Here is an 18,038-nt window from a genome sequence, read left to right on the forward strand (position 1 = left end):
CCAGCATGTGGAAGCATTTAGAGCCGCCGGACCCAAACCCGTGTCCTCGCTCACCCGCAAACCACCTCCCTGAGAGTCCTGTGAACCCGGGCACACGGGTCAGAGGTCAAATGTGAGGGGTGAGCACGAGGATGGAGCCCAGGCCTCCTGGGATCCAACAACAGGCGCGTTATCTGGAGCAGGGGAGGTTTCCTCTCAGTCCAACTCCGGCCCAGAGGTCACGGCACCATGTTGGAAAAACACCTTCAAGCCAAAAACTCCCTTTTCTGGACTTTAATTCGACCAAGTTACTGTCTGAAATGAAATATCTTATGCTAAACTGTCCCAGTTGGACATTGAAGGGTTTATTCCCTGTGATAGTGCAACATGGGCGTGCAGCAAAGCAGGACTGTGTCAAACGTGGTGCAGGAAACAGACTCAGGGGTGAAGATCTGACCACAGCAGCGGCAGTAAGTACAGGATGAGAAAGTCCTGAAGACGTGAAGGAGCCACAGGGATCCACCAGCAGGCAGTGGGTGTGTGTCTGCAGGGCCTCATCATTCAAGGCTTCCTCTCAGCTGCACCCTGTTCGTCTCTCGGCTCTGGAAACTGGATCTCTCTCTCTCTGTCTTTTCATGTGCAACATTATAGGAACCTGAGCTGAAGTCCTGCATTCCTGCAGACACAAAGGAGGAGGTGTGAGAAAGGCAGCGAGGAGGAGGCAGAAGGCGAACATAACTTGGTTCACGAGAGGGAACAACGTGGTTCTTTATTAACAGCTGATTAGAGCTTCGATTACATTCATGTTGACCTTTACTTTGGTTGTGTCACTGTTGGACTGAGGGAGCAACGTGTCTCTCACTGACCTGTCACCTTGACTCTGTTGTTCAAACAGCCTGTCGACCTCGTGGTTCCAGGTGGAGGTTGGTACAAGTGGATCCGGAGTCCAAACGTGTGCAGAGCTGCGTCTGAGGGACAGATCAGCTCTCATCTGGGTCGAGAGAAACTTTAACTGACGTTTCTGGGATATTCAGCAGTTTGTTACACTTTTACCAGATGGGATCTCTGGATGTCAGAGGTGTGGGAGGTGCCGGTCAGTGGGTCGGTGGAGAACACAGTCGATGTGTAGATCACAGCTGTGGTTCTGCTGCGGTGGGAAACCTGAGGTGGGTCCACTCTGCCTCCGAGTCCAGGCCTCTGTCGAGTGCAGCACTTAGTCCCACCAAGTTACTGTGTGAAATAATGTAAACACCAGTGGATTCAGGGTCTCATGAAATGTGTGCGTGCATAGCCTGATCTGTAATGTTCAGTGAGGCTACGCTAAACTTATACTAGGAGGATCCAGAAGCTCTTTGCAGCTTCATACACCAAACCTGCTGTAGATTCTGAGTGGTTTCTGATAAACCACCTGCTTCAGCTGCATGCGTTTCCAGAAAGCTGCGCAGAAAGTGAGGCGATGGTGGTTTCACTGAGGTTTGTGTGGGAATTGAGAAAAAGTCTGCACAGAACCACAGCAGAGGCCCGAGCCTCATCTCACTTCCCTCCGTGTTCACAGAGACAGAAACGCAGGAAAACACCGAGACTCAGATGAGTCCAATCACAGGCAACTGTACAAACTGCTGTCTGTTTCCTGTTTCTGTTTGGTTCAAGTGCCTCACAAAACATGTACATGTGCCCTAAACTTCACTAACATCATCGGATGGAGGGTCCTGCAGACTGTGAAGTATCATATTGTTTATTGACGGTAGCAGGTTGGTGCCCCCTCAGTGCTACGGCTGGGTTGGACTTAGCCTGGCGCTGCAGTGGCCAGTACAGCGGTGATGAAGCCACGCTGGGAGCAGACACTGCTTCACTTCTGCCACTTTGATTTGTGATGGATAGGTTTTTATCACTAAACTAAAGAGACGCTCCCTCCTGAACTGGTGAACACCAGACGTGCTGCCTCCTGCTGGAGGCTCAGGGAAGTGCACAACCAGCATACAGAACTGGGTTTCTTTGTGTTCCCAGGCGTCAGACGAAGCAGGAGGGTGCTGTGACTTTAAATCTGTCAGCTCAAATGTGCAACAAAGCCTCCAAGAATGTCTTGCATGTGCTGCGGAGAAAAACCCAGACTTACGTAAGAAGTCTCACAGGTTACACAGATCTTTGATGTGGTTCCACTTCCTTTCTGAATGAACGCTTCACTAGAAACATGGAGAGAAAAGTCCCAGTGGTGGGATGGTTTCTTGGAGAAGCTGCAGCTGCTTGTTCACCTATAGCATCAGATGTGGACCCTGAACCTCTCGTCTCGGTTTCTAACATGTAGCAGGTGACGCTTCACAGGTGAAAACCACGGAGGAAATCACCTGCTTCACTACAGCAGCTGCTGAAACCCCCAGAACGCAGCAGCTCTTTCTACAGTGAGTGAAACAGACGTTTACCTGGACCATAACTTGTGCATCTCTGGCTGAAGAGACAATGTCGCACTTTTCCACAGAAAAAAAAACACTTTGCCTCTTTATTGAGTAAAATAAAATCCAGACAGGTGACGTTCAAGGTCACAACAGCACAAACATAGTCACACTTGGTGTTACACGCTTGCATATTCCTATTATTATCTCCTGCACCAAGAGCTTTGGCAACTGTGATTGTAAACAGAAAATTAAAATGCGTTACTCAGGAGATGTCAAAACAGAAACTAAGTACTAAGCAGCTGGTGGTGAAGTTTGTCAGGATTAAACATGGCAGGAAAAAGTGAACCAGCTCAAACAGTCTTAGAAATTAGTTAATTTAGGTTTTTTAAATTATCGCCTTATGCCTGATCTATTCCTCTACATGGTATTACTTCAAGACCACCTCAACAGAAAACAAAACTTTATTTAATTTGGGTGGAATTGTTTTCATTCCTTTATGTGTACATCATCTCAGCCATATGTGACATCTTCTTAGGGATGTAGAGATAATACTCCATGTAGCCAGAAAGGTCCTCTATCGTGACGTCGTCAACGTAGGCGCGCGCCTGCTCCGAGCACGAGCGGGGGGAACCTGATGCCGCAGCAGTGTTACTGTTGGTTCCGACAGTTCTGGGGGCGTCCTCGTGGCCCGGCAGGCTCAACTCGCACTCCGAGATGACGTCACGGAGCCCGGTGAAGGAGTACACCTCCACCCCCTGCCAGGCCTGTTGATGGCACTGGCACTGGAGTTCGAGCCGCGGCCGACCCTCCTCCGTGGAACCTGAGCTTTTCTTCTGTGCACAGGAGCAGTGAAGGTGTGGACCGTCTGCGGAGGGACTGCTGTGGAGCTGTGACAAAGCACGAAAGTCAGCAGTTTCAGCGGGTCCAGATCTCCAAGGTGCTCCTGCTCCAGACTCAGTTGCATTACAGGCACTTTTCTCTGGGCCCGTATCCTCACTCGAATGGACCTCAGCTGACCTTCCCTCATCCGGGCTGCAACAAGTTAAAACAGTGGAAACAGCCACATGGGCCTCTTGTAAACACGTAGAAGAAACTGCCGCTCCGATGTGTGTCTCATATGCAGCACAAGATCCGAACACCAGCGGAGTGATTTGGCTGGATGTGGCAGCAGGGAGCTTGTTCTGGGCTGGGAGTGCTGCACAGGTGGCAGTTCTTCCACTGAGTGCAGGGCCAAGTTCCACGGTCTCAGGCACCGTCAAGTGATGGGGCTTCAAGCAGCTGCTGGAGGGCGACAGAGCAGACGACACAGCGGTGCTGCAATAGGTGAACTTTGGGGGATGTAGTATGGGAGACTTGGATCTCCGGCGGCGCTGGGTTCTGGATGCTCCTCTAGAGGATTTCCTTGTGGATCTAAAGGTGGAGAAATTGTAAAAGGAACACTTAGTAACCAGTTACCAGTGCAAGACTCTTTGAAAAAGGAAAAACACAAAATAATGTTTGTCTTTGTTCAGGTGGAACTCAGCAGAACTGTAACGGCTGTTACTAAATTTGCCTGTGACCTGAGGCCTAAATTTGCCTCAGGTCACAGCAACCTGAATTAGCATTAAGTAGTAAAGTTGTTTCATTTACTCACAGTCAGTTTGGAAACTGTGGAAACTTAATATAATGATGAAAAGTACAACAACATATTCATTGTTGAAATTGAGAAATTATTTGAAACACTGAATTCCATCTTAAATTAACTAAACACCCAAATGAAGCAACATTAACATCTGTAAGATCTAAACACTGACAATGCAGTTTTTGCACACTGACTTCCTCTCTTCCATCCTAATGACAAAGCTTTCTACTGAACAGATGGCGTGTGTGCACATGGCCCACCCATGCCAGTTGTCCTTCGAGCAGCAGAGTTTAGGCTTCGCTCCGCTGGCATCAAGCGCAGCTCGTGACGCTGCTCTGGGAGCCAGTGTCTCTGAAGCACTCACAGGTCCAGGTAAGCTGGGAACGAAACAACAACCAGCTGAGCATCAATGTCATCATCAACTTACTTGTATAATCTCTAAAAAAAAAAAATCTAAACGACTGCATGCCAGGAATCAAGAAAGAAATGCAGAACATTCTTATATGGTTACAAAAATAAAATGTTATGGACTAAAGGTTTTGTCCATTAATTATTAATCTGCACCTGCTGTCAAAGTTACTAACTCAAAGTTAACATAAATAAACCGAACCTACAACACGTTGATGAAGATTGGCTATTTTTACAGAGACTCTGTGCAGTTAGCTGTTCGTTACCTCTCTGCATCAACCCTCAGCTTCTTAAACGCTGTCTGCAGGGTTTCCTCCTCACAGTCCTTTGCTCCTGCCTCCATGGTGGGAGGAGGCTGCTCTGACGAGCCACCCAGCTGGAACACAAACGCACAACAGCAATTTAATGATGATGCTGTTCAGCAAACAGGTCGACATAGAGCTGAAACCTCATTCTTTCCACACTGACAGAGACGATTGTGTACTAAACACAAAAACAATCAGTGAGGTCTAAAAGGAACTAAACATTGTTTAAATCAGTTTGCACATACTTGCACTTGTGTGTAGTGTAGTCTACTTTATGATCACTTCGCTCTTGTCCTGCCCAAGACACTGGCGCGTTGTGTCAAACACTTAATGTGTGTGTTGTGGCTGCGCTCATCAAACGCGATTTTAACTGAATTTGAATCTTAGTCGTTTTTAGATAGAGCCTGACTTATACACAGCTGCTGCTACAAACCCTGCTACTATAAAACTGCATCCCCACAAAACAACCGCTGCTTGTCAACAGTGGGTTTCGTAAGCATTCCCACCCTGTTGGCTAATGCTAGCAGGTTGCTTTAGACGCTAAGCTAAAATGCTTGTTAGCGCTTCAGAGTAGGTCGTTAAACGTCCCTAAATGGCCTGGGGACATTAGTAAGATGCATGTGATACTCACGGTTCAAGGTCTTTTGGCCGCAGTGAAGAGAGATAGAGTCAGGGCATAAAGGGGGTTCTCCCGCAGCAGCCTTCAGATGTTGACAAACCAGCAGGGCTAGCTACAGCTACAGGACTGGCTAGCTCTGAAGGCTAACAGCTAAGGCAAGCTACAGGACTGGCTAGCTCTGGAGGCTAACAGCTAAGGCAAGCTACAGGACTGGCTAGCTCTGGAGGCTAACTGCTAAGGCAAGCTACAGGAGCTGGATAGCTGGCTGGCTAACAGCCTCGTTCGAAGAAAACACGACCTGAACCTCTAGTGAGAACGTAGACTGAATGATTCTAACGACCAGTTGCAGGTTGAGCCTCTCCGTGAATAAGAACAACGACCATTAAGCACCGAATCTCGACTCTTCTTTCTAGTCTCCTTGTTTACAGACGAAGCCGTCGCAGTGACTCTGCAACAACGCGCTGCTCAGATGACGTCAACATACAAAAACGCGCGGTGACGTCACTACATGTCTCTGAAACATCATAAATATAGGAAAGACTGATCTGGACTTTAACAAAAATAATATTATAATAATTCATTACATAATGTAAGAATCTAGCAATGTCCTAACAATTCAAGATTCTCGATTTTTTGTCATAAATTATATGTGAGCAAACGTCGGCCTCAGAATCCTTTATACAGCTCAGATCACTGCCATACGCTATAAAACAAAGTCCACCCATTGTTGAAGGAGCAGCTGTGACACAATTCAATAAAACTGGTTCAACTGATCATCTGTGATCCTGTTCTCCTTCAAACGCTTGTCTCGCTGAATTGCTTCATTATTATTCTATTTTGTGCAAACTGTCCAGACTCCAGAAAAATGACCACCAGTGAAGATGTATGCTATATCTCCATCCTTAGACGAAGGGGATTTTTTTCTGAAACGTGGCTAAATGCAGTAGCGATATGTTGTTCGCGAACGAGCCGGCTCTAAAAGCTGATGATTTGAAGCGAACGAGAAGAGCCGACTCCCGCCGAGAAGAGCCGAATCTTCAGCCGCCATTGGTCAGCTCTGCGGAAATCCATACGCACAAACGCGAGACTACTTTTATGGGCGCAGCATTCAGCCAATCACGTACGAGGATTGACGTAAGGGGCCGGACGCTCCTAGAACAGTGGGTTTAGTGGTGCAGGTACACAGACGGGAGCCAGATTTAAAAGCAAGCACGTCGGAAAAAAGTAAAGAAATGACCGACAACCGAAAAAGGAGCAGCATCTGGATGCATTCCAATGATACTGGAGACGGCAAACCTGAGTGCAGACTTTGCAAAATGAAAATATGTGTCAATCTTCGCTAAACATTATTATCTAATGTGTTATAATGTTATGTTATAATTGCTAAATTCGGTTAAAATATAAGGCGCAGAGTGATAATAAATTAGGAGCCGATTGGGAGCCAAAAGAGCCGAATCTGTGAAAAGAGCCGGACTTCCCATCAGTAGAATGCAGAGACCCTTATGTAAGAAATGCTGGTAAAAAAGAGAAAGAAATGCTGGTAATGACAAAGGCACAAAGTATTCAGGCCAACTAGAATAGCTTAAAACAGACATCTATCAAAATCAAAGAGTCATAACTCCGAATGTACAGGATGAGATTAAGGCTTCCGTTTGGTTTTCACATGGTTAGTGCAAATATCTTTGTTTAGTTGTACTTTTAAAGCCATAACCTTAGCTTCAACTCTAGATCGTATTCTCGCGAATGACCACATGGTGGTGATAGAGTGTTAGAATTTTAGTATTGGAAACGGTCATCTACATCTTTAATCTAATGTAGTTGTACTAGACAGACGCAAACGTAAATACCAATGTTCATGATGTGAGACATAAATACCATCCTTTGTTTAACTCCAGTTCCCAGTTCTTACTTTCAGTGACTAGTGAGTGTATGTCTAATGGTAAATGTGACAGCGTATAGCTAAATGGTAACCGCACGAGCCACCGTACAGTTTACACTATTATAAATACAGTTATAAACAGCGGCTTGTAAATAAAGCCTTGTGATTTTCTGTCACACACGGTCTAACACAAATGCAAGTCTGCAATCTGATAAGAAGGTAGTGGCCGTGGACCAATCAGACGCCGCCAACTGGACGTTGCGCCCGGAACGTTGTGCCATCGTCCAATCAGGAGGAATTCCGTGGAAGTTTACGGATTGCGTTGCATTTTTAGACCAATTAGGTGTCAGGGTAGTGTGACGTGGCACCGGGAAGCCCGAGCGATCGCCACACTTTGCCGGTGTCCGTGGTGAAAGGCGCCGATCCGGGTTAAACACAGCGTGGACGGTTCTTCTCTTCTAAAACGTTCACTTGCGGAGCGCGTTCTGGTGGAGATGTTGCGATTAAGCGGGTTGTCGGTGGCACTGGCGCTCGCCCTGGTGCCGGCTCCCGCTGAAGCCTTAAAAGAAGGGGAGTGCGAAGGTAGGTGTGCGCGGTAGCTTCAGCTAGCTTGAGCTCGGCAGCGGCTTCTATGCCGTAACAGAGAAAACAGCGTTTGGTAAAGTTAACACGTGAAGAGTCGTCAGTCTACAAGAGCTGAGCGGTCGTTCTTGGTAAAATTTAACGGGGTTTTGGCCCGTCTGACTTCAGATCCACCACGTCCTCCTGGCTGCAGCCTTGTCCCAATACACAGCAACAGTCAATGATGAGTAAATGAATGAGCGAAACCTAACTAGATAAACTGGAGCCAAAACATTCTATCAGCATCAAATGTATTTAACTGTCTGCAAAGTTGCTTCAAAATCGCCCAACAGCTCATTTCATATTTCCTGATGAGTAATATTTGCCATTTTGATTTCACATTCATAACTTTCACCTGCACTGTCACTCAATTGAAATGAATAAATTCATCAAATAGAAAAATATTTTAAAATAATACCTTTTCATACATCTGTTAACTTTGTACCTTCAATGTGTGCTTTTTTGTTTTGTTGTCGAGTGATTTGGCATTAACATAAAAGCAGCATCACAAAATTAATGTAGCATAAACACAGACATAGTCCAATACTGTAGTATTTAGTCTTACATAAAGATCATGACAGGACGTTTCAATAACCACACCAGTCTCTTGGTAGTTACACATGTCATCCTCAGTTTGGCCTCAGAGGAATAATGTCTTGGAGCTTTTTCTCTGGTTCCGTAAAAGAGCAGCAACAGTTTTCAGGTAGTTTGTCTGGTTGTCTTTGTTGGTGTCAGTCATTCTCATCCAGCAGTTTCCTGCTGTAGGTTTGTCATCACTTCTACCCTACTAGTTGTTCCTTTGTTGAACCTATGACTCGTTTGGTTTGAAGTTTTATTTAATATGTATGTTGTATTTAAATGAGCTTTAATATATCCACTCTGTGAAATGGAAGTGCTGATGATGGTAAATGTATTTTGGAAGAATTGTATGTTGTGCTGTTCCACACTGCAGATATTCAGCTACAGGTAAAGACAGTAGCTGGCAAAACCACGTATCTGCAAAGTGAAATTACCTCAGAAAATGCAGTTGATATGAATGTGAAGGTTTGCCTCTTTTTTTCAGTGTGTGTGAATTTCCTGGGGAAGTTCTACCAGTCCCTTAAAGACAATGATGTAAAGTTCAACAGTGCTGACATCGAGGACACCCTCGTTAAGAGCTGCAAAGATGCTAAAGGCAAAGAAAACCGTTTTGTAAGTAAACTCCAGCTTTGTTTCTGGAAAGGGGAAGAAACGGTAGTTTGATAAATAAGCTGAGGTGGGTTAACAGTAGCCAGTTGTCCTTTAACCTCCAGTTAAAGCAGTAAAGTGCCTTTGCTGTGTTTACATATTATTTCTACAAATAAAATTAAGTAATAGATACAATTCAACAAACAGGGTGTTGATTTATACACATAGTTGTTAAGGCCCCTGCTGCACCAGCGACGCAGACAGCGGTGATGAGGCCCCATTGACTGCGTGTAGTCAAATTACTGTCTGTTCATTCTTCCAGTGTTACTACATCGGGGCAACAAGTGATGCAGCTACAAAGATAATCAATGAGGTGTCTAAACCACTGAGCTACCACGTTCCAGTGGAGAAGGTCTGTGAGAAGCTCAAGAAGAAGGACAGTCAGATCTGTGAGCTGAAATATGGTAAGAAGCACAAGCACCATTTTATCTGCTCTGACACAACTAAGTGGAGCATTAATCCTGCAGTCTGTCTCTCATTTATGGAAGATGCATTAATGGTTTCAGATAACTGGACTAGCTGACTAACATTTGTCATATAGGTTTAGAATTAATACAGTAGTTTACAATGAACAACATGTACAGCTCTGTGATGTAAATGTCAGTTTAGAGCATCTACATTCCCTGAGTCTGTTTCTAACGTGTCACCCTGTTTCTTGTGTGGCCTACATGTAGACAAGCAGCTGGACCTGACCACAGTGGACCTGAAGAAGCTTAAAGTGAAGGACCTGAAAAAGATTCTGGAGGAGTGGGGCGAGTCTTGTAAAGGTTGTGCCGAAAAGTCCGACTTCATCCGCAAAATCACAGAGCTCATGCCCAAGTACGCCCCTGTAGCCGCCAAAGCACGGACAGATCTGTAACGAGGGCCTGAAGCAGCAGCACAACATTGGACTTGAAGTGGGGCAGACAGCCATTATTCAGAGAGAGGAACCAGGAGGCAGGAGAGTTCTGTCTGGCATGTTTGTCTCAGTCTTTTTGGTTTTAGAGGACATACAGTTGTGTGGTCACCCAACACAGATTAAGACGTATAGATACTATTGTACACGATTGGAGTCTTTACTTAACTTTAAATTTAGCTATGATCCGTGTTGGTCACGGTTGAAGAATTCAGAGCACAGAGGAATTGACTAGAGGACGGTGGAATCATCACCACAGCACCCTAATACTTAGTGACAGCTACACCAACATGTTTGGAAATTAATGATGTTTAGGACAATGTCTGCAGTGAGGAGGGTGTGAGCACACATGGATGCTTGTAGAAATATCTGCCAAACTGAGGCTCAGAGGAAAATGGAGCATTTTGGGAAATTAAAAGCTATGAGGTCATACGCAGCAGCTGCTTAGCTTGGCTCTGGATTTACCAAAATGTCAACATTTTGCTGTAGGCAGACAGACCTTCAACTGCCTCTTAAATGTTGTGGTTTTCTTTCTGTTAAACTCATCCATGTTTCAGCAAAAGTCTAAATGTGCAGCTTTCAAAAGGACGGCTTGTGTTTCCACACTTCGAATGGTTTTGCATCATATGGCCTTTTTGATGTAAGACATCATTATGAAAAGGTCCCTGAACACATTAGACGTTGTCCAGAAACAATGTAGGGTCTGAAGAAGTTGCTCACGTCAGCGGTTTCAGAAACTGTCACTCTGACACAGTAGTGAGGTAACCAGTGGGGGATAAAGCAGGACCAGGCTGATTTCTCTGCACTTGACATTTTAAGAGGCAGGTTTTGCACAAAAATGCTTCCTCCCAGAGAACATGGATATGGGTGACTGGTGTTAGTTCATTTTGAAACAGCAGTCCCATCATTGAAGACGCCAAGATATTTATTAGGGGAATTATTTACATTTTCTTCATGTATGAACTGCCTGACTCTTTATCTGCTTGCCTTGATCTGCAGCACATCGGAAATTAAACTGAATTAGTTTAAATTTAAAAACCCAAACCTTTGAGCACTGACCTTCACTCATTTGATTCCACCAACTCTCCCTCATCCCATGATGTGATGATGCCTTTTCAAACATAGGGAGACTATTATTTCCTTCACGTGCTGTAAACCTGAACGTTTTATTCCAGCACACGCACAGAGAAGCAAGTAGCTCGTATTAAAGTGACACCGTTAAGATGGGTGATGTATAAAACTAGGGGATAGAAAAGATTCATATATATTGTTTCACGTTGAGCTTTTGTGTAGGACTCTGTCATTTGTTTCTATTGTACGACTACTTTTTCATTAAAAGATGAAAAGATTTCACCTGATTTGTCTTTTACTTTTTAATTCAGTTCTACTCTGTTATAGTGATTTTGAGTAAGTATTCATGAGATTGAGTTCACATCGTAAAATGTATTTGACTGGAGTATTGAGAATGTATTAACGATGTGTTCAAAGTTTCTTAAATTGACGTTTCGTTTCTGGAGGATAAAGCTGTGGAGTCTGAACTATTATCTGGGTTTGACAGAAACATTCATTCACAGGAATTCACTTTACTCAGACTTCTATTTTTCCATTCAGTGATACAAATACACGTTTATTAGATACATGTTTACTACTAATGAGAATGGAAACTTATTTGGGACGTATTAAAGTAAGCCTGGTGCGTCATTACGTCCGACGTCGTTACGTCACTACTATCGCCGCCCCACTGAGGGAAAGCGCACATTCCTATTGTCCAAGATGGCGGCGTTGGTGCAGCTCCTCTTGATGCTGCTATGTTTTTAAACGTGTCTATGCTTTTATTTCGACATAAATGCAAAACGGCCCCGCTTGCAGCGCGAGCTCTGATTTTCCTAGACGGCCGCCTGCCGCGCAACCTTCGCTAACACTCCTGGAATTCGCTCCCGGGGCCGGATCCCGTTGCAGGCACCGAAAAGTTTGAGCTCTATCATCCGCTGGAAATGAAGAGGCAGGCCGGGAGAGAGGCCAGTCCGTCCAGGGCCGTCGCCAAGCGGATCCGCGAGAGGGAGCGAGAGGGCGCGCGCAGAGAGGAGCTGCCGCCGCCGCCGCTCGCTGTGCTGCTGGCGGAGAGCCGCGCGTATCACCGCCGCAGCCGGAGCAGGGAGCGAGAGAAGCCGCGGCTGAGGGAGGAGCGAGCGGCCGCCCTGGAGCTCCACCACCGGCACGAGCTCAGCCTCCTCGGCCGCCCCCCGCTGCGCACCACGGCCGCGGAGCTGCCCGCCGCCAGGCCCGGAACCCTGGAGTACAAGACGCTGCTCATCAGCAACCTGGGCTCTCAGGTGTCGGACGAGGACGTGGAGGACGCGCTGTTTCACGAGTTCAAGAAGTTCGGGGACGTGAGCGTGAAGCTGTCGCACACGCCGGAGCTGGGCCGGGTCGCCTACGTGAACTTTCGGCACCCGGAGGACGCCAAGGAGGCCCGACACGCCAAGTCCTCCAGGTTGGTTCTGGGGAGAGCGCCAGCTCAAAGTGGAGCCCATGTACGTGCGGAGGCGGAGCGTGACGCCGCCGGACGTGGGCTTCCTGCCCCTGCACGCGCCCTACCCCTACAGGCAGCGCTCCCTGTCCCCGCCGGGCCCCGGGGCCAGCGCCCTCAGAGACATGCGAGCCCGGCACTACGCGCTGGAGACCCTGGGCCTGAGCAGAGAGCGGGAGCGGCTGCTGGATTATTACGGCATGCTGGACGAGCGGGGCCGGCCCTACGGCTTCCCTCCCATGCCTGTGGTGGAGGACCTGAAGCCAGAGGACGACCAGAGGGCCACCAGCAACCTCTTCATTGGCAACTTGGACGGGAATGTCACAGAAGCTGAGCTGAGGAGGGGCTTCGACAAGTACGGCATAATCGAGGACGTTGTGATCAAGCGTCCAGCCCGCGGACAAGGCGGGGCCTACGCTTTTGTGAAGTTCCAGAACCTAGACATGGCTCATCGGGCCAAGGTGGCCATGCAGGGCCGGCTGATCGGCGGCAACCCCATCAAGATCGGCTACGGCAAAGCCAACCCCACCACCCGGCTGTGGGTGGGCGGCCTCGGACCCGCAAACTCCCTCGCCGCTCTCGCGCGGGAGTTCGACCGCTTTGGAAGCATCAGGAACATTGACTACGTGAAGGGGGACAGTTTCGCTTACATCCAGTATGAAAGTTTGGACGCTGCACAAGCAGCCTGCACTCAGATGAGGGGCTTCCCCCTGGGGGGCCCTGAGCGCCGGCTGAGGGTGGACTTTGCTAAAGTGGAGGACAGCCCCTCTCGACCGTTCCCCCCTGGGTACCAGCCCCCTGTCGTGCTCCCCTCCCACTACGAGCTTCTGGGGGAGGCCTACAGTCGACATCGCAGCCTGGAGCGGGAGCTGAGGGGGGGGCGGGAGCGCCTGTCACCCCCCTCCCATAGCGCCCTCTCCCAGCGGGAAAGGGAGAGAGCGCTGCTGGAGAGGGACTTCCCCAGCAGCCCCACTCGTAGTCTGGAGAGGAGAGCAGGAGTGGAGGCGTTTGGGAGGAGCGGGAGAGGAGCGAGGAGCCGCAGCAGGAGCAGGGAGAGGTGGCTGAAGGAGAGGGAGGAGAGGAGGAACAGGAGGAAGAGCAGGAGCAGGAGTCTGTCCACAGAGAGGCAGACAGAGGAGCGGGAGAGGGACCGGGAGAAGGAGAAGGAGAGGGGGAGGTCCAGGGTTCGGGGGCCAGGAGGAGCCGTCTCTCCTGATGCGAGCCCAGACAGAGCCCGGGTCCGAGCTCCGGACTCCACCACGGAGCCAAGAGACCACTCCCCCGACAGCGGTGGAGGGGGGCGTCACTCAGCCACCAACGAAGAAGATCCGCTGCCTGGCCGATACCACAGTAAGAGGTCGTCCAGCGAGCATCTCAACAACCATCACCATAGAAACAGCGAGGTGGTCCCCGCCGGATCCCCTGCCGCCCACACGGACACGCACACCTCCTCGTCCCCCGTCACGTTGTCAGAGTTCGCCCAGGCCTCTCTCTCCAAAATGTGGCACGGCTTCTTTGCCCTGAAGAACAGCAGCTTCCCCACAGACCTGTACCTGCTGGAGGGGGGCTCCTCCTTCTTCAACACGGCGATGAAGGACAGTCTAAAAGTGGCCAATCCCAACCAGCCCAACCAGCTCAAGATCGCACAGAGGCTCCGCATGGACCAGACCCGGCTCGACGAGGTCTCTCGCCGCATTAAACTGGGACGACCCGACGGCTTTGCCATCCTTTTGGCCGTGCAGGGCCCCGTCGACCGCCAGGCCCCGGCCCCCGCCCCCGCCCCCGCCCCCGACCTGGGGCTGCAGGTGCGCTTGCTTCGCCACCTGGTGACCTACCTGAGGAACAAGGAAGCAGCCGGGGTGGTGAGCCTGCCCGCTGCTAAAGAGGGGGGGCCCGGGGCCATGCTGTACGCCTTCCCCCCCGGAGAGTTCTCCCAGCAGTACCTGCAGGCTGCCAGGAGGACTGTGGGTAATCTGGAGGAGGAGCACATGGTGATTGTGATCGTCAATGACACTAATTAATTATGACACTACAGAGTCAACACGTGTACAGACACTGAACTGTGTGAGCTGTTGAAAAAGTGCATTTCATTGTTTTTACTGTATCTTATAAATGTCACACTACATCTGTGTTCCCTCCTCCTCCTCCCGCCCTCGCATTTACAGGCTAACTATTTACCAAGTTTTTTTGGGACGTGGCTGTAAAGACCCATCTCACAGCAGAGAAGCTGTACATGTAGAATACTAAGCTGTAACATACACTAAACTTGAGGAGGTTGCTTATGCTTGTCCACTTTATTTGTCCTTTCATTTTATCTGCATTTACCAAGTTGAGTCCGGTACAAGTGCGACTCAGGTTTTCATTAACGTGATTGTACTGTAAGCTGAATGGGAGAGTGAGACTGACTGCTCCCCTGAACCAACCTGTGACTGTATTTGAACTAGCTAGTGCTTTTATCAGTTGAAGCATTCCAGTTGTTTTTGTTCAGGTCTCACTGTGTTTGCTCTGTTGCATGCAGGAAAAGAAAAGCGTATGTTTTCTTGTTTTAAAGACGTTTCGTCCCCTCACTGTCTGGTTCAGCTGTTTCACTGGTGCAGCGTCTGATCAACATACTGGTGCAGAGTGTTTATTGTACACAGACTTTCAATGAGTTTTAATACATAAATGCATCCACCCGTTCTCCATCAACGCATCTTTCCTGTTCACCTTCTTGGCCTTGAACGGCGTTATCACACAGACACTTTTAGCCAAATGAAACGAAGCCTGTAGCAGGTTAGATGAGACTCGGCATCTCCAGATGTGATATGAAACATTAGACGCTGCAGTTTTAGAATAAAGACACGTTCTTCTCACTGAGATGCACAGACTTCATGGTGTAAACTTGTGCAAATGTTTATCAGATTTTCAGGTGATTTGTATATTGTGCAGCTTTGAACTTGTGAATTTATTTCCTTACATTCATTACAATGTCTTCAGGCATCAACATCTGAACATTCAGTTTACAGTGATAAAGACAATCTCCTAATCCTGGAACCATCAAAAGAATCAGATGAGTTACGTCCGAAACACTAAACCGGTCATTAGATGTGGGAGAAGTGTGTAATTGTTCGTCAGGTGACAGAAAAGTGTGAATGTGAAGCTGTGAGTCACGTACTTTAACTCTGATGTTGTTCATCTATTCACTCAGGCCAACTGTCTGCAGAACCCTCCTGGTCCTAGAACAGAACGGGCCGGGCCCAGTTAAGCTTTGACTTGTTCTCAGTGTTGAGACGATGAAGCTGAACCTTTGGACTAATGGCTCCGTCTCTACAGCAGCTGCAGCACAGACATCACTCGGTTTCATGCTGAAAACATCTTATGTCACAGAACCCAAACAGCTGATTGTTGTGCGTCGTTGGTGCCAGTGCTGGGAGCTAAATCCATGAATGTGTGATAAAGGTTTCATACCTGTTATTCCTGTCTTATGTTAATATGTCAGTTTATCTCACTGATGTTTTCAGGTGAGTCCTAAAAAAATCTAATATTTAAATAGTTTCACTGCAATTTCCCTCATTCTGGAAGTTTCAGAACATTTTTGAAAACAAGTTTAAGATGGTTCCTCCTGGTGATTGCTTTGATTCGCTCAGCTCTCAACCAATTAACATAACAAATGCTGCAGTAAAGATAACTTCACCTGTTCAGGCTGTTCTCATCACTGTCCTGGATGAACGTCAGAAGTTCCCTCCCTCCGTAGCTGTAGTCGCTGCTTCAGCCCAGTTAGAGGAGCTCAACACGTCTGTGTCCCTCTGCTTCCGGCCGTGTCAAAGGTCACGGTTCTGACACCGCAACCGGACATTTCGGTTCCCTTTTGTCCTTGTTACACAAACAGCATCTGTCCCCTTCATTATGTGTTGGTTCATTAAATGTGAAATATGAACCAACGCTGTGCTGCGTTCTAACCCAGTCAGACACATGGTGATGCTCGGGTTTTGTACACTGTCGCTCTTTGGTTATGGTTTTGTGTCACATAGAAATGTGTTCTGTACTAAAATATGTAAGAAACATTTTATGTCCTTCTTAAGACTCTGGCTGTTTTTGTTCAACGACAGAACTGGAGAAGTACGTGAGGTTAAAACCTCCGTCCTGCGTGATCACGTTTCCAGGCAACACATCTTCACTCCTCAGTGACGTAATGAGACTTTTATAGTCAGTCTGATGTAAAAAATAAAAACAAACGCCACCAAGCACTTAATTAAGGATTAGAGGCAGGTCTGAGCTGTGAATTGCCAAGGTTATATATACTGTGTGTGTGTGTGTGTGTGTGTGTGTGTGTGTGTGTGTGTATATATATATATATATATATATATGCAGACACCAGGTTAAACACAAGAGGGCAGCACTAGCAAAAGAAAAAAGTGACCCCCTTAAAAAAAGGTTAAAACAGATAACAGGGGAACATTAATGTAAAAAGAGTCTGATTATAAAAAGAAACAGACAAAAAGAAAGAAACAAATGAGCAAAGTACAGCATCAAAAAATGTCAGACAGTAGAGTCTGACTTCACCAGAACCAGAGAGTCAAGAGACAAATTAACCAGATGGGACTGAACTGGATCCGTTTGGCCTGATGTTGGACCCACCACACTGTGATTGTCTCATGACCTCATTCCTATTGAAGTGCTATTAATTCTTATTGTGTGACCAAGCTGCACCAGAACCAGGCTGCTGCAGAACCACTGTGCTCAGCGGGGGGCCTTTCCTCCAACGGCTGCACGCAGAGGCTTTTACACAGATACAGGCAGGAAATGGAGGACTGATAAAGTATTAATAGGGAATCATGGGATGTCCAGTGAAATCCATTTAGAGGTTCGAGTCAATGGGAGGAGGAAGAAATGGCAGCAATAAGTCTCCCCACGTAGCAACAACAACTAAGTCCTAAAGAAATCATTACGGTGTGGCTGATGAGGTCAGAATGAGCCCAGCCTGCTGCTGAACAGTACCACAGATTTATAACAAGCCTGATGAGAGGGATGATTGACTGGTGCTGATGAAAGCTCCCTAAATATCACAGCTGCTGAAGAGGAGAAGGGTGATGAAGCAGAATGAATGAAAGAGGCAGAAGATGGAGAAGAGGGATGATTGGGACAAGGTGGTTAATGAGACGGCAGAGAAGGACAGGTTCGATTATGCTGAAAGGGGACAAGACGTTGATAAAAACGACGAGCACATTTGGTCATTGTTTGAAGGGCTGCAGCTAAATCCTGCCCCCTAGTGGACAGAAGAGGCCTGAAACACGCCGCGCATGACCCATCAAATGATAAAGACATTAAGTGATCACCCTGAGACATAAGAGCATGCAAAACAATAGAAAAGCCCAGAGGACAAATAAAATAAAATCAACAGGCACAGAACGGAATCTGAGGGAAGCGAACAAATTATGAAGAGGAAGTGAAGGAAAGAGGAGACAGTGTGAAGAAGAGACGATGAGGCAGCTCAGCCGGGTCCACAGCTCAAAGCTCACAAGGAGGAGGAGGAGGAGGAGGAGGAGGAAGAGTTGGACAGTGTCAGGACAATCCAAAGGCCT

The 18,038-nt window shown here is 47.6% G+C and overlaps 3 protein-coding genes across 3 annotated transcripts; 2 read left to right on the forward strand and 1 right to left on the reverse strand.

Moving 5' to 3' along the window:
- Positions 1–2,462: 2,462 nt before the first annotated feature.
- On the reverse strand, positions 2,463–5,819 carry oser1 (oxidative stress responsive serine-rich 1). Its single transcript, XM_029152013.3, has 4 exons — positions 5,338–5,819; positions 4,668–4,777; positions 4,254–4,370; positions 2,463–3,782 (listed from the first exon to the last, which is right to left on the reverse strand). The coding sequence occupies exons 2-4, from the start codon at positions 4,742–4,744 to the stop codon at positions 2,867–2,869; spliced, it is 1,110 nt and encodes a 369-aa protein (XP_029007846.1). The 5' UTR covers positions 4,745–4,777; positions 5,338–5,819; the 3' UTR covers positions 2,463–2,866.
- A 1,743-nt stretch (positions 5,820–7,562) lies between these two features.
- On the forward strand, positions 7,563–11,300 carry manf (mesencephalic astrocyte-derived neurotrophic factor). The gene is made up of 4 exons (XM_029151755.3): positions 7,563–7,786; positions 8,889–9,016; positions 9,315–9,456; positions 9,727–11,300. Exons 1-4 carry the CDS (start codon positions 7,699–7,701, stop codon positions 9,909–9,911), a joined length of 543 nt encoding a protein of 180 aa, XP_029007588.1. The 5' UTR covers positions 7,563–7,698; the 3' UTR covers positions 9,912–11,300.
- Positions 11,301–11,414: 114 nt separating this feature from the next.
- On the forward strand, positions 11,415–16,532 carry rbm15b (RNA binding motif protein 15B). The gene is given in 2 exon segments (XM_029151487.3): positions 11,415–12,451; positions 12,453–16,532. Coding segments are annotated over 2 exon segments (2,556 nt in total). The 5' UTR covers positions 11,415–11,941; the 3' UTR covers positions 14,499–16,532.
- The last annotated feature ends 1,506 nt before the right edge of the window (positions 16,533–18,038 follow it).

Source organism: Betta splendens, chromosome 5, assembly GCF_900634795.4.
Source record: "Betta splendens chromosome 5, fBetSpl5.4, whole genome shotgun sequence".
In the NCBI taxonomy this organism is placed as follows: domain Eukaryota; kingdom Metazoa; phylum Chordata; class Actinopteri; order Anabantiformes; family Osphronemidae; genus Betta; species Betta splendens.